The sequence below is a fragment of the Telmatherina bonti genome (assembly GCF_933228915.1).
Source record: "Telmatherina bonti genome assembly, chromosome: 22".
NCBI lineage: Eukaryota > Metazoa > Chordata > Actinopteri > Atheriniformes > Telmatherinidae > Telmatherina > Telmatherina bonti.
This window is the reverse complement of record NC_136631.1, coordinates 32,075,752-32,097,519: the sequence shown is the minus strand read 5'-3', so window position 1 is coordinate 32,097,519 and position 21,768 is coordinate 32,075,752. Positions and strand designations below refer to the sequence as shown.

General features: G+C 38.2%; 1 protein-coding gene across 9 annotated transcripts in view; it reads right to left on the bottom strand.

Moving 5' to 3' along the window:
- The window catches only part of larp1b (La ribonucleoprotein 1B), a 47,360-nt gene that overhangs the window by 23,464 nt on the left and 2,128 nt on the right, over positions 1 to 21,768 (bottom strand). For 4 of the 9 annotated variants that reach the window (XM_079262063.1, XM_079262065.1, XM_079262066.1 and 1 more), the window contains exons 2-9: positions 20,524 to 20,585; positions 16,825 to 16,881; positions 15,115 to 15,334; positions 12,302 to 12,475; positions 11,547 to 11,672; positions 10,584 to 10,752; positions 1,537 to 1,681; positions 1,269 to 1,446 (exon numbers count right to left, since the gene is read on the bottom strand). In XM_079262063.1, coding sequence (XP_079118189.1) covers positions 1,269 to 1,446; positions 1,537 to 1,681; positions 10,584 to 10,752; positions 11,547 to 11,672; positions 12,302 to 12,475; positions 15,115 to 15,334; positions 16,825 to 16,881; positions 20,524 to 20,585 — 1,131 coding nt within the window. The remainder of the gene's footprint in view (positions 1 to 1,268; positions 1,447 to 1,536; positions 1,682 to 10,583; positions 10,753 to 11,546; positions 11,673 to 12,301; positions 12,476 to 15,114; positions 15,335 to 16,824; positions 16,882 to 20,523; positions 20,586 to 21,768) is intronic. The other 5 variants (XM_079262064.1, XM_079262071.1, XM_079262067.1 and 2 more) reach the window with 4 other exon arrangements.

Here is a 21,768-nt window from a genome sequence, read left to right as displayed (position 1 = left end):
CTTTAGGAACATTCAGAGCGACTCCACTCAGTAAAACCTTTGTCTCTATTCATTTAATCCGAAGACGGACCTCTGTTTGCAGCATCTCGCTGCGTAACGTTAAAACAAACTCTTTTAAATAGTTATTTAGACTTAAAAACAATGAATCATTCAGCTCCTCTACAAATACCTGCAACTCGTACTGATGGTTTGGCACCAACTCAGCTGATAATGTAGCGTGACTGTGACAACACTGCAGACTGCTGATTGGTCGGCGGAATGCGCCGCAGCACAGACACACTTCCTTGTTTCAACATAAATCACAGATATCTTATTAGTGCTGATACAGTGTTCATGTCTCTGCAGAACGCATGCATCCCTCTGCACTCCTCTAAACGCCACACATTTAAGTCCTTGAGAGAAAATAAAAAAGGTAAATCATGTAGTCGACTGTAATAAAGCAAAGTTTTATGTTCTGTCTCTGTAATGCTGCGTATTTATTAGGGTTGTGACGACATGCTTTTGTCCCGATTCCATTCCGATTTTTAGAAGGTCGATTCAATTTAAATTGCGATTCTTACAGTTCTTTGATATTGCTGATTTTTGTAGATTAAAAACAAAAAAAATGTATAAAACTTCTTTTTGCAAGGCAATTCAATTTAATTCAATTCAACTTTATTTAAATAGCGTCAAATCACGGCAATGCCTCTCATAACGCTGAACAGACACTCATTTTTCTACCAACCAGCCAGATCATCATTCTGCTGCCATAATGCCCAAGAAGCCAAGTAAAAATATCAATAAAAATAATAAAAAAATGACAAAAAATTTAAAGTGGATTCATTTACTTGAAATAAAAAAATCAATTTTTTAACAAAATTTTTTATAGTGGATAATTTTATTTAATTGAAATAAAAAAAAAATATATATATTTTTTTTATTTATTTATTTTATTTTATTTATAAAATACGTTTTTTATTTGCTTCACAATTTTAAAATTGTGAAGCAAATAAAAAACGTATTTTCGATTTTCCCACCCCTAACATTTATGGTGGGATCCTTGAAAAAAAAACTAATCAAAAAGCTACTTCATTTAGCAGGAAAGCTCCAAACTGCAAGGACAGGAGGACTTGTTAAAGCATGAGGACTATTCAGCTGCCATTAATCCATATTTGCTGCTTAAGTGAGTATGTGGGGCAGCAGCGTGTTGGAGACCAAGTAAAGGATAAAAACCAAACTGTGCTGATTAACGTTGTGAATTCTGGACTTAGAAGCAGCTGAATACTGACCAGAGTTTATGGAGCCGAGGTTCTGGCGAGGAACAAACTCGGGACAGTTGATGAGCTGCGAGAAGTCGGTGCGGGGAGAGCCGATGATGGGAGGGACGGGGATGGGCCAGTGCTCTGGCTTCGTTTTACAGCGAATCTTATCGTCCACCAGCTCAACTTCTGTGCTGCTTTTCAGAGCCTGGAAACAAAAAAAACCAACATGTGAAGGTTCCCTGCAACAGAAACCGGGTCAGACCGATGAGCTGACTCACGGAGGATGACATGTTACCTCCACGATGATGCTGATGTCAGTGGTGAGAGCCTGAACTCTGTGGAAGCTGGCGATGAGGGAGATGGGGAGGAAGCCCTGCACGTCCATTTTCCTCCTCAGGAAGAAGTCTCGCTCCAGGTTGTGGATGCTGAAGTAGTACTCGCTAGAAACGGACAACATGATGAACTTAGTCCACATAGTTTTCATGTAATTTCACTTAAAAAGTCGTGTTAGAATGAACAAGTCATTTAGAGAAGGAACAGGTCTTAAAAATGACTGTTTCCTAGGCAACTTTCTTCTTCATCCCTCAGATCATCTCCCTCTTTCCCTCCAGTTTCTGTTCCCTGAACAGTCTCACTTGCTCTTTTCCATCTTTTCATCTGGGGATTCGTTTCCCTGTCCCTCTTCATAATATTGTAAATAAGGGACAAATCTACTAATACAGCTCAAATTCAACAATTTATAAACAAAACTGGTCCAGAATTTAGATTATTTTTTGTTTTGGGGGGATTTTTGCAGTTAGTAGGATGTTTTCCTGGCAAAAGCACCGAATAAATGAACAATCTTTGCAGACTAGTAGAGTATTTCAGGACGTGGAGCTGTTCCTGAAGCCGCAGCTGTTTATTTATTTGATAGGGACAAGTATGCTCCATGAACGATGGCGCATACTGCACATTTTAGCCAAGGCTAATTTTAAATGCCCGTCCATAGTTGGGCTTTTACACAATAAAAGAAAGTAAACACAGTTTACATCGCATTGCAAAATTAAAAGTATCTACACATATGTGCCTTTAGGAACATGTTTGCTTAATTTAAGCAAACAGAAAACAGAAAGAGGAAAAAAAACAAAAAATCCTCAAATTCCTTCAGCTTTTCCAGCAGATCTGAATATAATAAACTGTTGTGGTGACCTTTCCACATCTTTTGGCCCTTGTCAGACATTGGAGACGTTTCGTTGAAGACAAATCATTTTTTTCTTCCAGCACAATGCTGCAGAACAAAATAATTTACCTCTACTTTCCTGCAGAACACTGGAAAACTGCCACACACAGTCTTTTAATGATGATACTAGTCTGCAACATTCCCATTACAAACATCTGCATGTTCAGGAGTGCAGCTGAGGACGTATGTGAGGACCATAGACTGTGTATAAAGAGATGGACGGAGTCTCCGTGACGTCACCCGTAGGTTTCTGAAGAGCTGAATTGAAGCTCGGTGGGTGGTTCCTACCATCGCCATGTTGGCAGCGCCATGCGTGTCGTCTCGCCCGGAAAATACAAATATGGACAAAGAGGTGGAGCTGAGAGGGCAGCCGTGAGCGTCATGGCGGATGATTGACATCGAGCGAACTAACCGAGCTAACCCCGAGATAACGGGAGCTAACCATCTAACGGAGGTAAGCGGGCTAAAAACCGCGGCTGTTCTACGTTCTTCTGACTTGAAGACAGAGATTGGTACCTGTCAATCAGAAGGACACGCCCCTAAATATGCCGAACTTCGAGATTAAATTACTTTAAAACGGGCGAGTTAGAAAAAAATTCACTCCCCCCACAGTTGTCATGAAGGTAAACCTGACCTATTAAACCTAAAATGGATTTTTGAACCAGGCTGTAAACATGTTTATTCCTGCTGTAAACATGTTTATTTCTGCTGTGAAGTTGGTCTTTTTAACATGGGAGTCTATGGGGATTTGCTCTGTTTTGCAGCCCCTAGTGGATGAAGGCTTCACTTTTAACCGCTGGAGGTTGCCACTTGGTGAGGACGAATGTGAGGTAACACTGAGAAGAGCTGCAATAAGTTGTTTTCATTTGTATCGTTCTGCAGAACTTTAGGAGTAACGAGGAGCTCATGCACTAATTTGTGCACATTGCTATTGGCATGTTGATGTGATATGCTGGCTCAGTATGATTAATGAAGTATGTTTATACTTCTGACAGGCCTAACAGCGAACTTATTGCCATTTTGGTTCTTTCCAAATGAGCACGACCATGCTAAATAATTAAATTAATCCAATACAAACAGGTGAGTGTGTTTTTCTGATTTTTGCTCCTTCTCATCAGCTGATTGTTGAACAGATCTGCCGTGTTTGCAGCAACATGGAGCTCCATCTTAGCATGCATGCATGGAGTTTCCAATCCATCTTTGCATCTCTGCAGCAGCAAATACCATTACGTCTACTTACTGAAGCTCATGCTCTCTGACAAACTAAATAATGCCATCTTGTTTGCAGCGTGTAAAATGCAGTTAACGTGCACAGAGGGGCTTTATGTGTTTAGAAAGCAAACATGTTTTCACTTGCAGAAACACTAACCGGGCTTGTAGGTTAATATACATCATCGTTTAATTTACAAAGGGATCAAAGTGAGCAAAACATGCATAAAACATTCACTATAGCAAAGAAGTGACAAACATGAGAATATGTCACACAATACTGGGACAATTTTAACTCGGCGGTGAATAAAGTCCCTCCTTTGTGCAGCTGGCAGGCAGGTCAGCATAGTTACATATACTTACTACAGGTGGGACTTGATTAGAGACATCTAATTAATTACAGGCTTTGTAATGAATTTATCTCAATTAATCGCATTTTAATTGTAATATTTGCCCCAAAAAGCAACATTTTTTACATTTAAATGGATTTTAATGGATTAATAAATGAAATAATAGTAAAAGAGGTTAATAATGTAAATATACATTTATACATTTTATTTATTTTAAATTTATTTATTTTATTTATACATTATACATTTTTTTGCTTTTAATCTACAAAACTTAGCAATATCGTAGAATTGTAAGAATCTCTATTTAAATCGAATCGGTACCCAAAAAATCGGAATCGAATCGAATTGGGACAAATGCATATCGTCACAAACCTAGTTTTCATAGCTTATGATGAGTTGTTTGTAAGTACAGAGGTGAAGGGGCACCCAACAGAACGCCACATTGTTGCATCGCCATCTCTGAATAGTGTACCTGAAAGGGGGACAAACTTGTTAGCCTTGCGTGTTTTAGCTGTCTTTATCTTCATGTGTCGTATTGGAGGGGGGATTTGCAAAGACGACATGGATCATTCAACTTGCTGTTTTAGGATAAAATGCAGGAGCATCTATGAGAGGGAGGAAAAAGTAGCCAAGAAAAGAAAAGAGAAATAATAAAGAGGGAGAAAAGGAGAGGCTACATGGGCGTAGCGTTTAGCAGATGGAGACCGTTCATGATGGAGACTTCAGGACTGAGGTGGAGGTTGCAGTTTTCTGCTGGACTGGTAAGTTCATTCAGTCTAACGGTGAAGTTTATTTTGGCGTTATGTTAGAAACAGGGCAGGTAGTCCAGCAGCTACTTTATCCTTCTGTTTGAGTCGCATCATTTACTGTTACTGCTGTATAAAACGGCAGAGATGCTAATCTGTTAGCCTACAGCGGAAAAACTCCGTTGGAGCAGTTTGCAGTTGATGTTACTCTTCAGAGAAGTCATACCAGCAGGTCACCGTGCTGCTTTCACAACCATTTTCCCCAAGTTTTTCCTCGTGTTTCATCATTTATTTCAGCTGGTTTGACAAGCGGCTGTTCGCGGCTGTTAGCAATTAGCAGTAGCTTGGCACCAAATACATGAAAGAAATGCTTGTAACTTATTAGCATCAACGAAACAGAATTATGTATCATTTTGTACCTCATAACCTGATGGGACACTCCAGCGTATGCAAGATGTAAACATTTCAAATTTTGACATAAATGAGTCTTCATAACATTGCCAGTGGTAACACTGCGAGTAAACGACGCCGTATGACGCGCACAGCTCGGCTGTTTGCATTCAATTAGCAAACCACTAGATGGGAGTCGTTCTCACAGTCTGGAGCTTTGTGTAAAGAAATTCATCACCTGTTCATCATATCAGACTTTCACACTCGGATGCAGAAATATGAAGGGTGGGAAAATCGAATCGAAAAATTGAAAATCTGAATTTTTTTTTCTTTCACAATTTTAAAAATCGATTTTTTTTTTTGGTTAAAAAAAATCTATTATTTTTTCAAATAAATAAAATTAATCCACTATAAAATTAGTCATTTTTTATTGCTTTTATTGATCTTTTTACTTGTGTTCTTGGCCGTTACAGAAGCAGAATGATGATCTGGCTACTGTGTTGTTTTTTCCCCTCATTAAAATCAAGAAAAATGACGAACAAAAAAAAAAAAGGTTTATATATTCCTTTTTTGTTTTTAATCTACAAAAATCAGCAATATTGAAGAATTGTGAGGATCACAATTTTAATCGAATCGCACCCAAAAAAAAAAATCGGAATCGAATCGGGACAAAAGCATATCGTCACAACCCTAAGAAATATGTGTGCTATTAAACCTAAACGTTAATATCTCACAGACTGGGACGGAGTTTAAAATCTGCAGCTTTAAGTGAAAGCAGCGCTCTGGGCGACCTCATTTCTTTTGTTTTGCAGCTTTGGAAACCAAAAGTGATCCAATCACTCCAGCATAATTACCTAAAGGTTGACTAAAACACTATGTGAGCAAAATACATCCCATGTTTCTATTAATATTCGACAACCTCAAACTTTTCGAGAATTTGCGATCAGTAAAAAGACAGAACAGAAATATTTTTATAAGTCAAGTCAGTTTCTTCCAGAAGAGCAAATGCAGGCAGCTCCCTGCTCCCTAAAAGCTCCCTGTCCACTGCTTGTCACACCACTTTAAATCAGCCTGGCAGTCCTTGCACGCACACACACACACACACACACACACACAGTCCAGCCTGCAGGCGGTAAATAGTTATCATTTCATGTGGAGTAAAGTCGGCTGAACGAGCAATCTGAATAACACTGGAGGAGGACGAGTACGTCGCCTCCCCCTTTCTCTCTCACCCATCACCACTCTATCCCTCTTTTCTTTTTTTTGTTTTTTTTTTTACATCGCCGAGCTCAGCCCTGCATATAATTCATTGCCTGTCCCCTCAAAAGCACACGGTCTATATTTAGGAGCTCACCTCACCCTCACCCTCCTCTGGTGGGAGTCGGAGCTTTAATGAGGCCAAAGCTTCCAGCCATCCAGAGGGAACGCCGCCCCCTGCAGGCTGAAGCAACTACACCTCATACCTGCACATCTAAAGTCACTAAAGAATTTAGCTGCAATATTTACTGGTAATTATTCATGTCAGAATGAGCTCATATCAGCTTCCCATGCATAAATTCATATTCATTATATTCAGGCCTGTTTTGTTTTATATGTCCAATAGGATGAGAATGGGAGCAAAATCTGCATCTTTAGTATCAGTTTGTTAAACATCTGATGCATTAATTATTAAATATCAATTCCACATTTTGTCACATGCAATATTTGAGGCACCTTCATTTGTCTTTAGTATTATTGGACTTTTTATTCAGTTTATTTGATCTGTTCCACTGTTTCTCAAATGGGGGTACGCATACCCCTGGGGGTACTTCAAGGCATTCCAGGGGGTAAGCGAAATGTCTTGAAAACATCCTGAAAAAAATTATATAAAAAATATTACATAAATATTTCATATATTTCATCCAATGTAAGTATAGATTCATAAACTGAATTTAAATTTACATCATTTCATCCCTAATCTGACATTAACCATGTCCGTTACGAGTCAAAGCATATTCGTCAGTCATTGTCGCCTCGACAACGCAAACAACGGAGCCCTGGTTGAGGCGTCGAAGAAATTTTTTGTTGTTTTGCTCAGTTAAAAGTTTATCAAACCAAACACAAATGACAAAAGCCTGTATTTGATACATGAAAGTATTTTTAATTTTCATTTAATGTTTTTTCTTAACCAAAAATACTTTGCAGTGGTTAGGGGGGTATGTAGCTGAAAAAAATATTTTACAAGGGGGACTGTGTTGCAAAAAGGTTGAGAATCGCTGATCTATTCTGTAGAAATATTTACTAAATAATACAGGCGGTCCTCGGTTACGTTGTTTAGACTTTACAATGCTCATTAAATACTGTATATGTATGTAAAACAGGGGAGTCCAGCTCCGGTCCTTGAGGTTTCTATGTATCCCTGCTCAAACACAACTGATGCAAAACAAATCCGTTCCTGTGTAGAACTTCATAGGCTGTTGGATCCATTTATGGAAGACAGGTGTGTTGGAGCAGGGATACATAAACCTGCAGGACAGCGGCCCTCAAGGACACTTTGGGCTCCTCTGACGTAAAAAACATAAAGACAGTTTTGAAGTTTTGATTCGAGACAGAGACGGCAAACGTTTGTTAAAAGCTTCAAGGAAAGAGATGGACGGTGTGCCAGACGGTGTTACCGTGAGAGCCGCCTTTGCTGCTTTTCCATTATGATGATGTATAATCCATGTATTTAGACATTTATTTAGTAATTTATGGGTGTATTTAGGAGTAAAAATCAAGACCGACATGGAATTTGGGGCTACGCCGCGGCATAGGACCAGAACTCATACATAAACAGAGGACCAGCTGTATGTTGTCATTCCAAAATAGAAATATTCCAGAGACAGACTCATATCACTTTATTGTCCTGTTTATCACTTGGTAATTATGTGTTTCCATGACTTTTTATACTATAAAATGAGTTTATTCCTCAGTGAGTGGGAGTGTGTGGGATGACTGCAGTGGCAAAGTTACAAATATAACATCCTTATTTGTGAATATACCAGAAAACAGCCGTTAAACAGGTGTCCGCTGTAGTGGACATGATGCATCGAAGGGTTAAAGGACCCATAAATGTCTGAGAAAGAAAAATAAATTACTGCTGATCGGCTCCATAACGCGCCCAAAAGCCAAAGAACTCTCTCCCCGCATCTGTTATTCTTTATATGAATCTTTTTAATAAACACAAATAGTTTTAAATTAAATCATTTTTTAAATTATTTTTTGGACTCAAATGTTTCATTTATGAAATTCTATTTCATTTTTATTAGGGGCTTCTTTTTAATTAACTATATTAATAGTTTTTATTCAGAAGTCTGCAGCAGTGACTTTCACTGGGAAATGTAAATATGACGTGTTTTCACGTCAGCAGCCGAAAGAAAAAGTCAACAAATCTGTTGCAAGTTAATAAAACGTCACTGGAAGGGTGTGAGAACTCGCTAAATCCACCAAAGCTGCTCGTTTGTCAAGCTAAAGCAAAACAAGACTAACGGTATTAGCAGCGTTCTGTGCATCAGTGGAACCGGAGTACCAGAAACCGCGTTGTTTGGACGCACACTCTGATTAAATCCATCATATTTTCAACGCTGTAATTTTCCTGTAATAAACATGTTAAAGTCTCTCTGCTGCTTTTTAAACCAAACAACAACGCAACATTAAATCATTATTGTAAATTGGAATTTAAAATTTAATTAAACGGACTAAAAAGATGGCTTTTAATGTAATCATATATATATATATATATATATTTGGCCATCTTTAACCAAAAAGTGTGAAAATATGTCACTCCTGAGATGCTTCCTGACAGAGACGCTGTGACTGAACACAACACAAACTACTGTAAACTACCATTAACTGGTTGGTTAATGGTAGAGCATCAGCGGAAACAGGGTTCACGTTCTGTAGGGAATGAAAAAAGAGAAAACGGTAAAAAAGAAGAAGAGGTTCCAGGAAGTGGCTCCATCTTGTTGTAAACCTTACAGCGACGTGTTGGAGGAATATCGTGCACAACGTTTGGACTCATCGAGGCTTTAAAGCAAATCTTCTGAATCCACAACAGACTGGATGAAATCCAAACATAAACCCTGTTTGCTGTGTTTTCACCACAACCTGGTGTATAAAAACCAAACCCGGTGCTCTCAGCTGTCACAGAAGAACGAGTTATTGCAGAAACGAGGCTCTACGGAGTTCTTTAGTCGCGGAGAACCAGAGCTCAGCTGGTTCTCCTGCTGCTTTGGTTTGCAGAAGCAGCTTCCACAGAAACCTGCAACCAAACTAAAAACCACGATAAAGGACTTGACAGAGACGCTCAAGCAGCCGTGATGGAACATAAACTGTGGTTTTCAGAGACGTCTGTGCGACACGTCTGCAGCTCTAAGTGGTTTAAACACGCTGACGTGGATTTTTTCACAGCAACACTGACGAATAACTATGAGCTATTATAAGACTAAAGTGCAAAACGAAATGAATAGTTTAAATGTTTAGATTCACAGATTTAATCTTTTAGGATTTGTAAACAGTTAAAAAAGTCATCGTGGAGCCACGTCGGGATGGAAACGCTGCGTTAGCATAAGCTTAAAAAGCTAAAAGAGAATTAGAGGCAAAAGATGACGATGCAGCAGGAATCCTGCTCCTTAGCAGGGCGATACAACTAAAACCTCATATCCCGATGTCACTCCGCTTATATCCCCATAACAATATAAAACTCTGTGTGTAATGTTGTGTCAGGCATCAGTTATGTGTCAGATGTTGCTTGGCAGCAGCAGCAGTGACCTCCTTCCATCTGCAGGAACTACGGTTGTATGACGTTCCACAGGTAAATACCTGCTGTAGCGTTTACATCTGGAGTTTATTATGAGCTTTCGCCGCCACTTGACGCTGCTTTTGCAGCTTTTTCTCGTTCACTCTCTGTATTCTTTATCCTGATTCTTGCCCAGGTGATAAAATTACTTAGTTGTGTCGGAGTCCGTTGTTTGGACTGTGAGCTAGTCTTTTGTCGGTTCCACGTCGGTCTTTTTATATCCAAACTGCATCCAAGCAACAGAAATTTCCCTATTTTATAAAGAAGCTCATCAGTTTGGGTTGGCTGGTCGTCTTCTAGTGAATTATCCTGCTCTGAAACACGTCTGCTGCCGTCTTCCTCCATGTTTATATGTTGCAGCGTGGCGTAAAGAGCATTGTGACGTAAAACACTGCAGCAAAGCATCTTATTGTGACGTAAACGACAGAGCTTCATATGAAACGACACATTTTCTATCATCCAGAGGATCTATACCATCATATAGCCCAGCCTGACTCCTCAGCGTTAATTTTAAACACCAGTATGGACCCAGAATCTCAGCGCAGCATTAACGCCTTTAAGTCAAACCAGTTCAGGTTATTTTAGTTAAATCAAGTTGAATTAAACACTTACATTTGCCGTTTGATGTACTCCTTCAGAAGCTTCTCATCCACGGTGTACATCTGGACCTTGCTTCCATCATCGTAGTAGTAAACCATGTTGCTACCGAACTCTGAGGGGACCTGAACTGAACCGTCTGATGACTGAGCGTCTCGGTAGTTCACAGAGTATTCATACCGACCTGAGAAAGCAGACATCTCTGATCAGCACGAGGGTTTAAACGGTAAATGATCTATATCTATATATATCTATATATATATATATATATATCTATATATATCTATATATCTATATATATCTATATATATCTATCTATCTATCTATATATATATCTATATATCTATACATCTATATATCTATATATATATATATATCGCTTTTCCAGTCATGTCGACATGTCACAGTCACTCATCAACACACACACTCACACCCCAATAAGCACATCGGGGGGCAACGCGGGGTTGTGGTCAAGGAAAGCCTGGAATCGAAGACGGCTGCTTTTCCACCTGAGCTACAGCGACCAATCAGGCTGCACGATACTGGAAACACCTACCTGGTTGCAATGTTTCCTAACCCTGAGATACACATGAAGAAATATTCAGCAGATGACTAGCTGCACTACCCGCCTCCTCTTTCTGTGAACGTTCCAAGTCTGGTTTCGTCTGAAACCGACTTCTTGTTACGGTTATATTTTACTGCTGCGCTTTACTGGGCTCGATGTTTCCGTACATATTCATTGCAGAGTGTGGAAGAGAACTTCAGACTGAGTATTTAGCACTGTAGAAAGCTCAGAAAACTAGAAATAGCACCATAGAGCTGCTTGAACGTAGAATACTTGTGAAGATATTAAAACTGTGATTCGTTCTTAGACAATAATTGTTCCCGGAACATCGATAATAATCACATCCCTGATTGGTTCTGAGGTCGGAAGGAAAACATCAAAAGTGTCACTTATGACCAAACTGATCTTCACACCTCGTCCACGCCCTCTTCCACGTCCACGTCCTTTCCCTCGGCCCCGCATGCCTCCACGTATGCTGCCGCCATCGCTCCGGACGCTGGCTGCGTCGTCGCCATAATCCCGCGGCTCTGCTCTCCAACCTGCCGATGAGGAAGCGTGTTTCATTCATATCCAGCGCATGAGACAACTTGAGAAGTAACAGCATTTCCCAATCCTGCTTCCAAGCTGCACTCCCTGCATGTTTTACAGGCAACCCTACTTTAGTCCACCTGAGTTAAAAGGTGAACAGGCTTGGAAAGAAGTTGACGAGGAAGGTACTTCATCTGAATCAGGCGTCTAAGACATGCAGGAGGGCGGTACTTCTGGACCAGGATTGGGAAACACTGACTTAAACTAGAAGTTTACGCTTTAACATCCAACAAACTACTCAGTTTAGACAGATCAAGACGTCGTTACAAGCAGAAAAACTAATAGTTGTACTTCTGGATTTTCCACATTTTCATTCACTGAAGTTTTCATTTGTCTAAAACTCCCAAATTAACATTAAAATAATTCTTTTCTTCCATGAAGAAAGATTAAAGTCAGAAGTCGTGCTTTCATGCGTTATGAAAAGGTGAAGCTTCGTGAAGACAGGTGGCGGATTGGGGACGGGGGGTGAGTAAACATGAAGCTGTATCAGAGGGGTGAAGAGCAAACAGCAAAGCAGCAGGAAAAGGAGCAAAACAGCGGCAGATGGTGAGAAAAAAGCAGTGAGCTGCTGGGAACTTACTCCGGCTGCTATCATGCGCTCGGTTATTATGCAGCGTTTGATTGGGCGACGTGGGGTCGGGCGAGGCGATGAAGGGCTCCGAGTCCGAGCGAGTCGGGCCCCCGCTGGGCGTCTTGTCGGCATCGTCCCGGGACACGTCTTCCAGCGGCAGAGAAACCCACTTACGTTTGTTTCCTAGCCGTGATTGCACATCGAAAAGAGAGCTTGAAGACTTTTTGGTCCAAACACAGAGAAAGAAGAGAGTCTGGGCGGCTTTCCTGCCCAGTTTCAGCAGGTTCACTGACCTTCACACAACAAGACAAAATAACCAACCTGAATACATAATTACATACTTTAAACGTAATAACTTCACTTCCAGACTGATGCAGAGTGACGATGATGCAGTTTTAAATAATTATTATAACAATCTTGGAGCTATTGCTTCCATCTACTCGGCTAGCAGCAAACATGAATAAAAAGGATCGAAATGAAAGAATTCAGCATGTTGTGAATTTATCTTAGTAAAAATAAAACCATGAACGTCGACAGGATGAGCGTGACGGATGCCGGAAGGTATTTTATGTTCCATCCTCTCCAGTTCCAGCTTCAGATGAGCTTCTCTGAATCTTCTCAGATGACTCATGTTTTCATCTCATCGGGACCGGACGACCTTAACGCTGAAGTTTGAGTCTGCAGCTCGATGAAACGCAGCAGCAGCTCGACGCTGTCATCACACATCACGTTTAGCTTCTTTGTTTCCAGCCTGGTGTACAGAGGGTTGGAAGATCTTACGGTGTGTTTTAGGCATTTAAACGGGTAAACCTGTTCTTATCTTTCTGAATGTTGAACTGCACCCCTCCGTCTGGAGCTGCGAGACCGGCTGCGGTTCAGGGTTTACCTGGAACCGCCTTCCCTCCACAGGACCCCAACAACAAAGATCATGTGTGAAATGTTGGTATTTCATGTTGTTTCTGCAATCTTTCTGTTAGCTGGGGTTGTTTTCTCTTGTTGGGCAGCACTTTGGTCATCGTATGTTGTTTTAAACATGCTTATAAATAAACGTGACTATTCTGTGGCATCAATTTTTTCTGAACTTTCATAGAAAGTGTTAAAAGTGATTTTTAAAAACTTAATTTCTTTCTAATATAATCAAAAATTAATTAAAAACTATTTATTTAAAATTTATTTAAATTTTTATTTACATTTTTTTATTTAAATTTATTTATTTAAACAATAAATAAATATATTTAAATTTTTTAAAAAAATTGTTTAAATAAATAAATAAATTTATTTTTAACTGTCTTTATTTAAAACTAAATTTATTTATTTCATTTTCCAGTGGTGGAGACGATGTGAGTCCACTTTTTCAGTGCTTTTCTTTGATGTTGGGGGTTTTTTGGGCATCAATCCGCTTCTGTTCTGCGTGTCATTCTCACAGGATGAAAAACTTTGGTCTATTTACACAGAAAAGGTAATAAAAACATATTTGCTTTGTTTATTTGTTAATAAACAGAATAATCATTTGACTAGAGTTGGAAAACAGCCTGGTTTACAGTTGACTACTAATGCCTGCAGGCATTAGTAGTCAACTGCAGGAGAGGAATAAAAAAATATAAATAAGAAATCAGGATTTTTTGCTTCACAATTTTAAAATCGATATATTTGTTTAAAAAAAAAAAATCTTTTTTTTTTTTCAAATAAAAAAAAAAAAAAAAATCCATTATAATTTTGTCCTTTTCATTGTTTTTACTGATCTTTTTCCTTGTCTTCTTGGGCATTATACTAGCAGAATGATGGTCTGACTACTGTGTTGTTTTTTTTCTAAATGAAATGAAGAAAAACAACAAAAAAAAGTTTAGTTTGTGTCGCAATTTAAATCGAATCGGCCCGAATAAGTCCTCAGTTCTTTTATTTATTTAATTTATGAAAGAATTAAGTTACTTGGAAATGTTCACCTTTTGTTACTTAAGTATCACGATTATAAATCAAAAATCTGTTTGAATCAAAATCGTCGCCCTAAAAATCTGAACCAAACTGAATCGTGACTTGTTATTAGATTCACATCCCTATTAAATATTACAGTAAAAACGACTTTTTCTTTGTTTTTGCATAGAAGCAGCACTATCTGGCAAACCTGAGGCCGTTTACTGGTGCATGACCTTCCACAGCCAACCAAAACCAGTAAAAACATCTGGAAACCAGAATGAAGGAAAGGCCAGTGGACATCTCTTCCCTTTTTAGGATGTTCAGTTCACATCGTCTCAAAAACAGAACTTCTCGGGACGATATTTAGAGTATGTCTGATTTAACCCCCCCCCGCTCTGCTTTGTGTGGCTTCCGCCTACACGCTATGATGCCATCCCACACATGCTCTGTGCTGCGACGTTGGCCTCAAAGAGCAAAGTCCACGTTGTCACATATGATAACTCAGTTCTCTGAGAATTCACAAACATGACGGCGAATCGTTCCCTGTTCACAGGTTCTGATCTCACAACGTCTGAAGTGACTGGGAGGTTGGAATGAATCCTGAACGAAGGGGAAAGTTACGCTGCGGTTCAGAAAACCGCTGGATCTTCAGTGTAAATTGGTTTTACTTTCGGCTCCACAGATCAGAGGCTTTGTAACGTTTAAAAAAAAAGTGGGAGTAAATTATAAGAAGAGCAACAGCTGATCAGAGCACGGCATCCACACACCAGAATCCCCAGCACTGATCAATACCAGTTATTAACATGCTTCTGTGCAGGAATCATGTTTCTGATTGGCTGCAGGCAGGTGAAACCACATGCCTCCGCTTGGAATGATGCTTGATAAAAGAAAGAAGAAGAACTCCTCACCCTCACCTCCTCTCTTCTTCAGGCCGCCGCTCTTCGCGTCTTTGGACTCGCCGTCTTTGGGCAGCTCTCCCAGCGGGTCCAGATGAGCCTCTTGGTTCTCTTTGCTCTCACCTCCATCGTGGCTGCTCTCCGATTTCCTCTCCGGCCGTTCTCTTCTCTTGTCCCTCTCTCTGCGGGACGGAGGCTTCTTCCCGTTGTTGTTCAGGACATTTTGTTGCTGCTGACAAAAAACGGAAACCCATAGAGGACAAATTTAATGTTGCTGAAATACCTTTCCTGTCTTTGGTCCTTTTAGGTACTGTTTGGTACTTTTTTCATTTATTTCTTAAGTACCCAGATTTTATTTTACTTTCATACATGAATGTTCATTAATTCAAGTTTGGTTTCTTTAGATTCACAAACAGATGGAAGAGACAAGGGGACGGTGACTGAACTAAGTATTTAAAAGGAAAAGCTATAGAGGACAAAGTTATACCAAATAGGCTGAACTAGGAAAATAAAATAAAATCCCAAATAAAATAAAATAAAAATTAATTTTTAAAAAAAACCACAAAGATAAAATTAAATTTTATTTAAAAAAATAGAAAATAATTGAAAATATAACTAAAAAAGTAAACAAAAATGAAATTAAAAAAAAAAACCAAAACAAAAATAGAACAAACAAAAATGAGGCCAAAAAAATTTGCAGATCAATTTTATTTTTAAAGTAAATTTGTAGCTGGTCTCCTCCTCTCATAAATATACTTCATTGGAGTCTAACATAATATTTAAAGTGTTGAGTTTAATCTATTTCTTCTATTTTCTGGCCCCACACGTCATATGTTGGCTGGTCTGCCCTAATCGTCATACATGTAACTGCTGTGGTTATTAGCATGTGCAGGTGAAAGAATTCAATATATTACTGGTAGCTGACTCAACACAGATATGGTTACGTCACATTTTTCCATAATATTCTGAATTTTAGGATTATCTGTGTGTGAGCTGCAGTTTTTTCTGCATTTTTTATATATGCTGGATTAAATTAAGCCTCGACTTCAGGTGTGTGAAGGAACCTGATCTCCCTCCATACATGAAACCTGATCATTTCCTACTCAGGACACGATTTCAACCATTTTAACACGGACCAGGTCTTCACATTTCTGTATTTTCAGTTCGATGACCAGTGAGTTTGTTGGTTTTGTTAGAGTGGATTTAGTCACTACTCCACTGGCTTTCGTCTTTTGGGAAGGAGAGAATTTGTTATGGTTTTATACATGTTCCTGCAGACTTTCACACCTCAGGTCGTGTGGGGTCGTATGAAGGAACAGTAAAACATAATGACTGATTTAAAAAGTAATTTAATAAAATGTTTAAAATAATTTAATATCCTAAAATGAATAAAGTTGAAATGGTTCTTCCTTTTGTCATTATTTCACCAAAGTTTTTTTTATATATTTAAAGTGTTTCAGACGATTAATTCCAATATTTTCTTTTCCATATGTTAAAACTTCAGAATTTTCTGTTTTTAAAGGGATTTTTACTCTGTTCTTCCTCAGAATGCGTCATTTTTAACCTGTTTGTGTTCCTTTTGGCTGCTTTAAGTGTTGCAAAGATCTGCTGGATGTTTTCTGTGCTCCATCTAATGAGCAGAAACCAGAAAAGCTCCTCTGTGTGAACCTTTTCTGCAAGCCTTTTTTGACCTTCGCTCCCCAGCTTTCTCCCACATCGTACCTCTTTGGCCAGCTCTCCGGGTGTGGGCCAGTTTGTGATGTCGCTGAAGTCGCTCGACTGTGGAGGCAACACACACATAAAATCAGAATCCGAGCATTTAAAGGTTGAGCCTGTCTCTGAGGATCGTATCGGCGCTAAACGCTGCGTGGTCGCGGACGGCATCGACCAGACGGAGGAAAAAGTGCTGTGGATGGTGGAAACGTGGACACAGAGACACTCACATAAAAAGATAAATTTACACGACTCGACTTCTTCTGCAGGGCATGTCGCAGAGACGAATCTGCTCTGGATTTGGATGCAGGATGGAGTTTTTAATGAATCCTGAAGGAGCTGATAGAAAGTCTGGGCTACATTTCACCCAAAAGCACTAAAATAGAAGCTGAATCTCCGTTTTATTTCACACAAAGACGACTCAAGACGCTGCTGGTGACAACCGCTGATAAAAATGTGATTTTTTTCCTTTAATTTTTCCCACAGTTTTCATTTTGTTTTTGTTTATTCGCAGAAATTTAGGCATTAAGAGTTTAATTCTTAGAGCCTGATTGGCCCAAATAAAAGATGAAAAAAAAATCTAACTTAAACACCTGCTCTGATAAAAAAGAGCAAAACAGGAAAACTGGGTTCAGTTTTTACCTTTTGCTCAAAGTTTAAAGTTTAATGGTCATAAAAAATGAATTTAATTTTCATTTTTTTTTGGTGCTAAATACATGACAAATAAATATTATCATGGTGCTATCCTCTGTCAAAAAGGGGAAAAAACAAAGGGAATATAGATGTTTTACATTTCTCCTGTTTTAATAGAATTAACCTTTTCATGCATGAATTAATAAAAAACAATGCAACACTTTTTTTTTTTTTAAATAGTTTTTTACCTCTACAGACATATGCAATGATACTTTTTTGGTTATTAATGTATTCTATAAAATAATTATAATATATAATTATAATTATATTGTGAAAATTTTGTATAAAGTATAGCTGTATCATTTTCTTTTCCTGTTTTATCACAAAGGCATACTTGTGTAATTACATTATGTTCAATTGTATCATATTTATTTACTCTCCAGTGAGCGGAAACGTGTTGGATGACTCACTGACATCCACTGAAGTGGTTTATTTAGAAAAAATACCATCCTTATTCATGAATATGCAAGAAAAAAGCTTGTAAATAGGTTTCCCTATATGGTCACTATGCATGAAAGGGTTAATCAGTAACAAACAACTGGGAAAACTGGGAAAAGATCCATAAATGTCACTAAAACATAATTATGAACTTTATTATTTATTATTGTGGAGCAATTCTTCATTTACGTTGGGTTTGTCTTTTTATCGGCTTCATTCTGTGAATATGACCAGAGATTAAAGAGTTAACAGAAAAAAGCTGAATGAAACAGCTAATCTAAGCTGTAAAATGTCTCTTCGCTGGTTGGTTTATCAAGTCTAAAACAAAGAGTTGAGCCAATAATCAGAGATGGAAATGACCACTGCTTTCCTGAATCAATTAGATCAATAAAAGTTTGATTGGATTTCAATTAACTCTGATTCGATATTGATTCTTTTCCATGTTTATGTAACGACTTTCTAAACTTTCTCAGATAACAGTTTTGTAAAACACTGAGCGTCTGCATGAGTATTAAAATCAGATACCAGTGAGTAATCAGATTACTGTAATAATGCGATATGATGCGTTTACATGCACTTCTGAAACATGATACTTCTAAAGATGGCTGTGTACATTTACTTGTCTGTTATCAGATTAATAAGTACGTCCACAATGTCACCATGCACTTTGTGTAACATTTTATTGTGCATAAAATGTCTTATAAATAAAGTTTGCTTTGATCGGATTATGGATAAGTTTGTGGGTAATTTTTTTTTTCCATTTCATTCAATTTAATTTTTACATTTTTTTTTCTTTTTAAATATATAAATTTTTTTATAAAAAAATAAAGTTGCGTGTTTTTGTTTAGTTATGCTAAGAGTTATTGATTTTTAATTTGGTGTTGAAATTAATGTAATTTGATATTTACTGACAGTTATTATGTAAAACACTGCGCTGCTCCTTGGTATTAAAAGTGCTGCATAAATAAATTTGATTTAATGATCAAATCAGCATAACGAGCATAATCAGGCAAAAAGCACTTCATCCTCCTTATTTCTGGACTTCCTGACAGTTTCCCAGCCGTACATCCAGAACTCTTATCGTCAGGTGACAAGATGTTTTATAAAAATCTGGCATCATTCTGCTGAAAACAGGATTTTGAACAGAAGCAAAGGAAACCTTTCAGTTTCAAAGATTTTGTTAAGCACCAGTCTTTTTTTTTTTTTTTTCATCAATTCAAATCTATAAATCAGCTTGTTTAACGCAGCTCTACTTGTCATAAATATATCCCTGTGTTTCATTTGTCACATATCTCTTATTCTTTATCATGTATTAGTACATTTTTTGGTAAGTTTGTACTGATATGTTAAACACTGAACGTATATATTTAAATCTGTCCATCTAAATTATTAATCTGGTTAAAATGTAATAACTGTGCCTGTCGAAGTGTCACTACAAAAAGATAAATAAGATGAATCTGTTTAAAGATTCACAAAAACCTGAGCATGACTCTACAATCGCAACAGAGTTTTTTCTTTAACTAAACTGTAGTTACATTCATGTGACGTAACAACATGAGAGGAAATATGAATGACTCGGCTGAATTTCGGGTTCATCTCACTGTTAAAATGTCGTGGAGTTAAATAAAGTTTCCCTGTTGAGCTAAAATAAAACCAGTTCAGTTCACATGTAGCTGTTTTCTTCTCTTCTGCTTAATTCTGAGCTTTTCACGTTTATTTCCTGTTAAACGCAAGGCGTTAACACAAGCTGTGATGATAAAAATCAGCATTTCTGAAAGTTAACAGGTGAAATAAAGCAGTTTGAGTTTTTATCGTCACATGGTTGATGATAAAAGCAGCATCCGCAGATTCACACTGGAAATGTAACTGTAAAAAAAACATACAACGTAAATAAACAGTCGAATTATAGATAAAGACGATACACTGCTGAATCAACACTTCCTGTCTGTAACTCATCATTACCTCTCAAAGCTTAATAAGCAGTATTTATATTTTCACCTGAAGGGATTCCTCTCCTGCGAACAAGCCTTAAAGAACAGCAGTGGAAAAACTGGTTGGAAATGCAAACAAAAAAACAGGATAGCAGCTTAAAGCAGCAAACTTTTGGCAACAGATGTGAATTTCCCACTCCACATGGTGAAAAGTGAACGTACAACGACTTTAAAGAGGTTACTTTGTATAATCCATGCTGAGATGTGCTCATTGTTCATCATTTCTACACAACTATTTGTAGAAAATGTAATGTTTTATTGATGTTGAGTGTTTAGAGAAATGTAAAGTGATTGCATATAAGTGTAGCTGTTGTCATTTTTAAAATATTTTTTAAATAGTATGACTTTTGCGTGTCCAGGGACTGCAGATGGAAACTAGCTAAGGCTAAATCTGGTGTAAAGCATCCTTTAGTAATGTTTTTTTACACATTGTCCCTGACAAAGAAACGAATAAACTAAACTAAATATTCATCAGGACACAATAACTAATCTTGTGATTTTTTATTTAATCTAAAAAAAAAACAAAAAAACAAAAAACTGTGGAATCTTTTTAAAACACAAAGATTTTATAAATAGAGGACATTACCTTGCTGGCTTTCCTTGGTCTTGGCTTGCTGGCTCGGACGACTTTCAGAGCGTTTTGTTGATCTGTAGACACAAAATTAATCAGTGAAAGCGACATACTTCTATTTGAAGGGCAGCGGAGGCCGAAATCCAACTTATGAGTCAGATTTAAGAGTCAGAATTGGAAGAGGAGCAGCAAGCAGACTGTCGGTCCAGAGGAGCGTTGCTCAACATTGCAGTTAAAAAGTCAAGTCATGCACACTCGGCTCTGCTCGGCTGTGTTTGGGCAGCATTGGGAATTTCTGTCAGTGCAGAATGAAAAACAATACTCCCCCCCCCACCCCCTCCAGGGACTTAATGACTGAACTAGTTGAGGGTGTTTTGTGTACGACCAGCAGCGGTATTTTAGTGAGTCTCCGCAGGCTGGGAGTGGCCCGCTGCAGCCCCTATCGCTCGGCAGAGGATGGTTGTATTGATAAGACACACACTGGGTCCACATGAATGGGTGTATGCCCGAGCGACTCTCCTGACATCCACCCACTGAGCTGGTTGTACAGTAACCCTGTAAAATGATGCCTGTGCCAGAGTCGTGCACTTCAAATATAGCTCCCCCTCGGTGGCCGTGTGCTCTGACAGACATTCAGAACTCACATTTAGCTGAGCGGTGTGAATTCACCACACAAGGCCGCCGTTTGGTTGAAAATCTACAAGACATCAAAATATAATTCTTGTTCATTAAGGTGAAGCGCCTTGTTGAAACCTAAATGATGAGTTGATTAAAATAAGCAAAATACACAGAAATTAACTCAATTTTAATGAAAAAAAAGTGTTGAATCTCTTCATTTTGGATATTTTCTGTTCAACAATGCTAGTTGATGGCTTTAATATCTTACCGTTGCTGCGCCACACAACACGTTTCAGCTAAATGTATGAAGTCTTAGAGAGAAATATCTTTCTTATTCTTTATGCAGCCTCATTTCTACCAATGTGGTCCCCATCTAGAACCAGTTTCATTTGTTAATTCCACCCACAGATGCTCCCAAATTTCCTCAATCTCATATTTAGAATCACAAATGTCAGACTAAAGGAGGGAGAAATGCTCTTAAAATTGAGATCAAACATGAGCCGACCACCAGAGCATAAAGCTGGTTGCTGGATAGCAAAAACAATATAAAGCCCAATATGACATTTCCTTTTAATCTTGCTTTTACTAATTTGTTTTTATGTTTTTTATGTTGTTTTGATGTTTTATTGTGAAGTGTTTTGT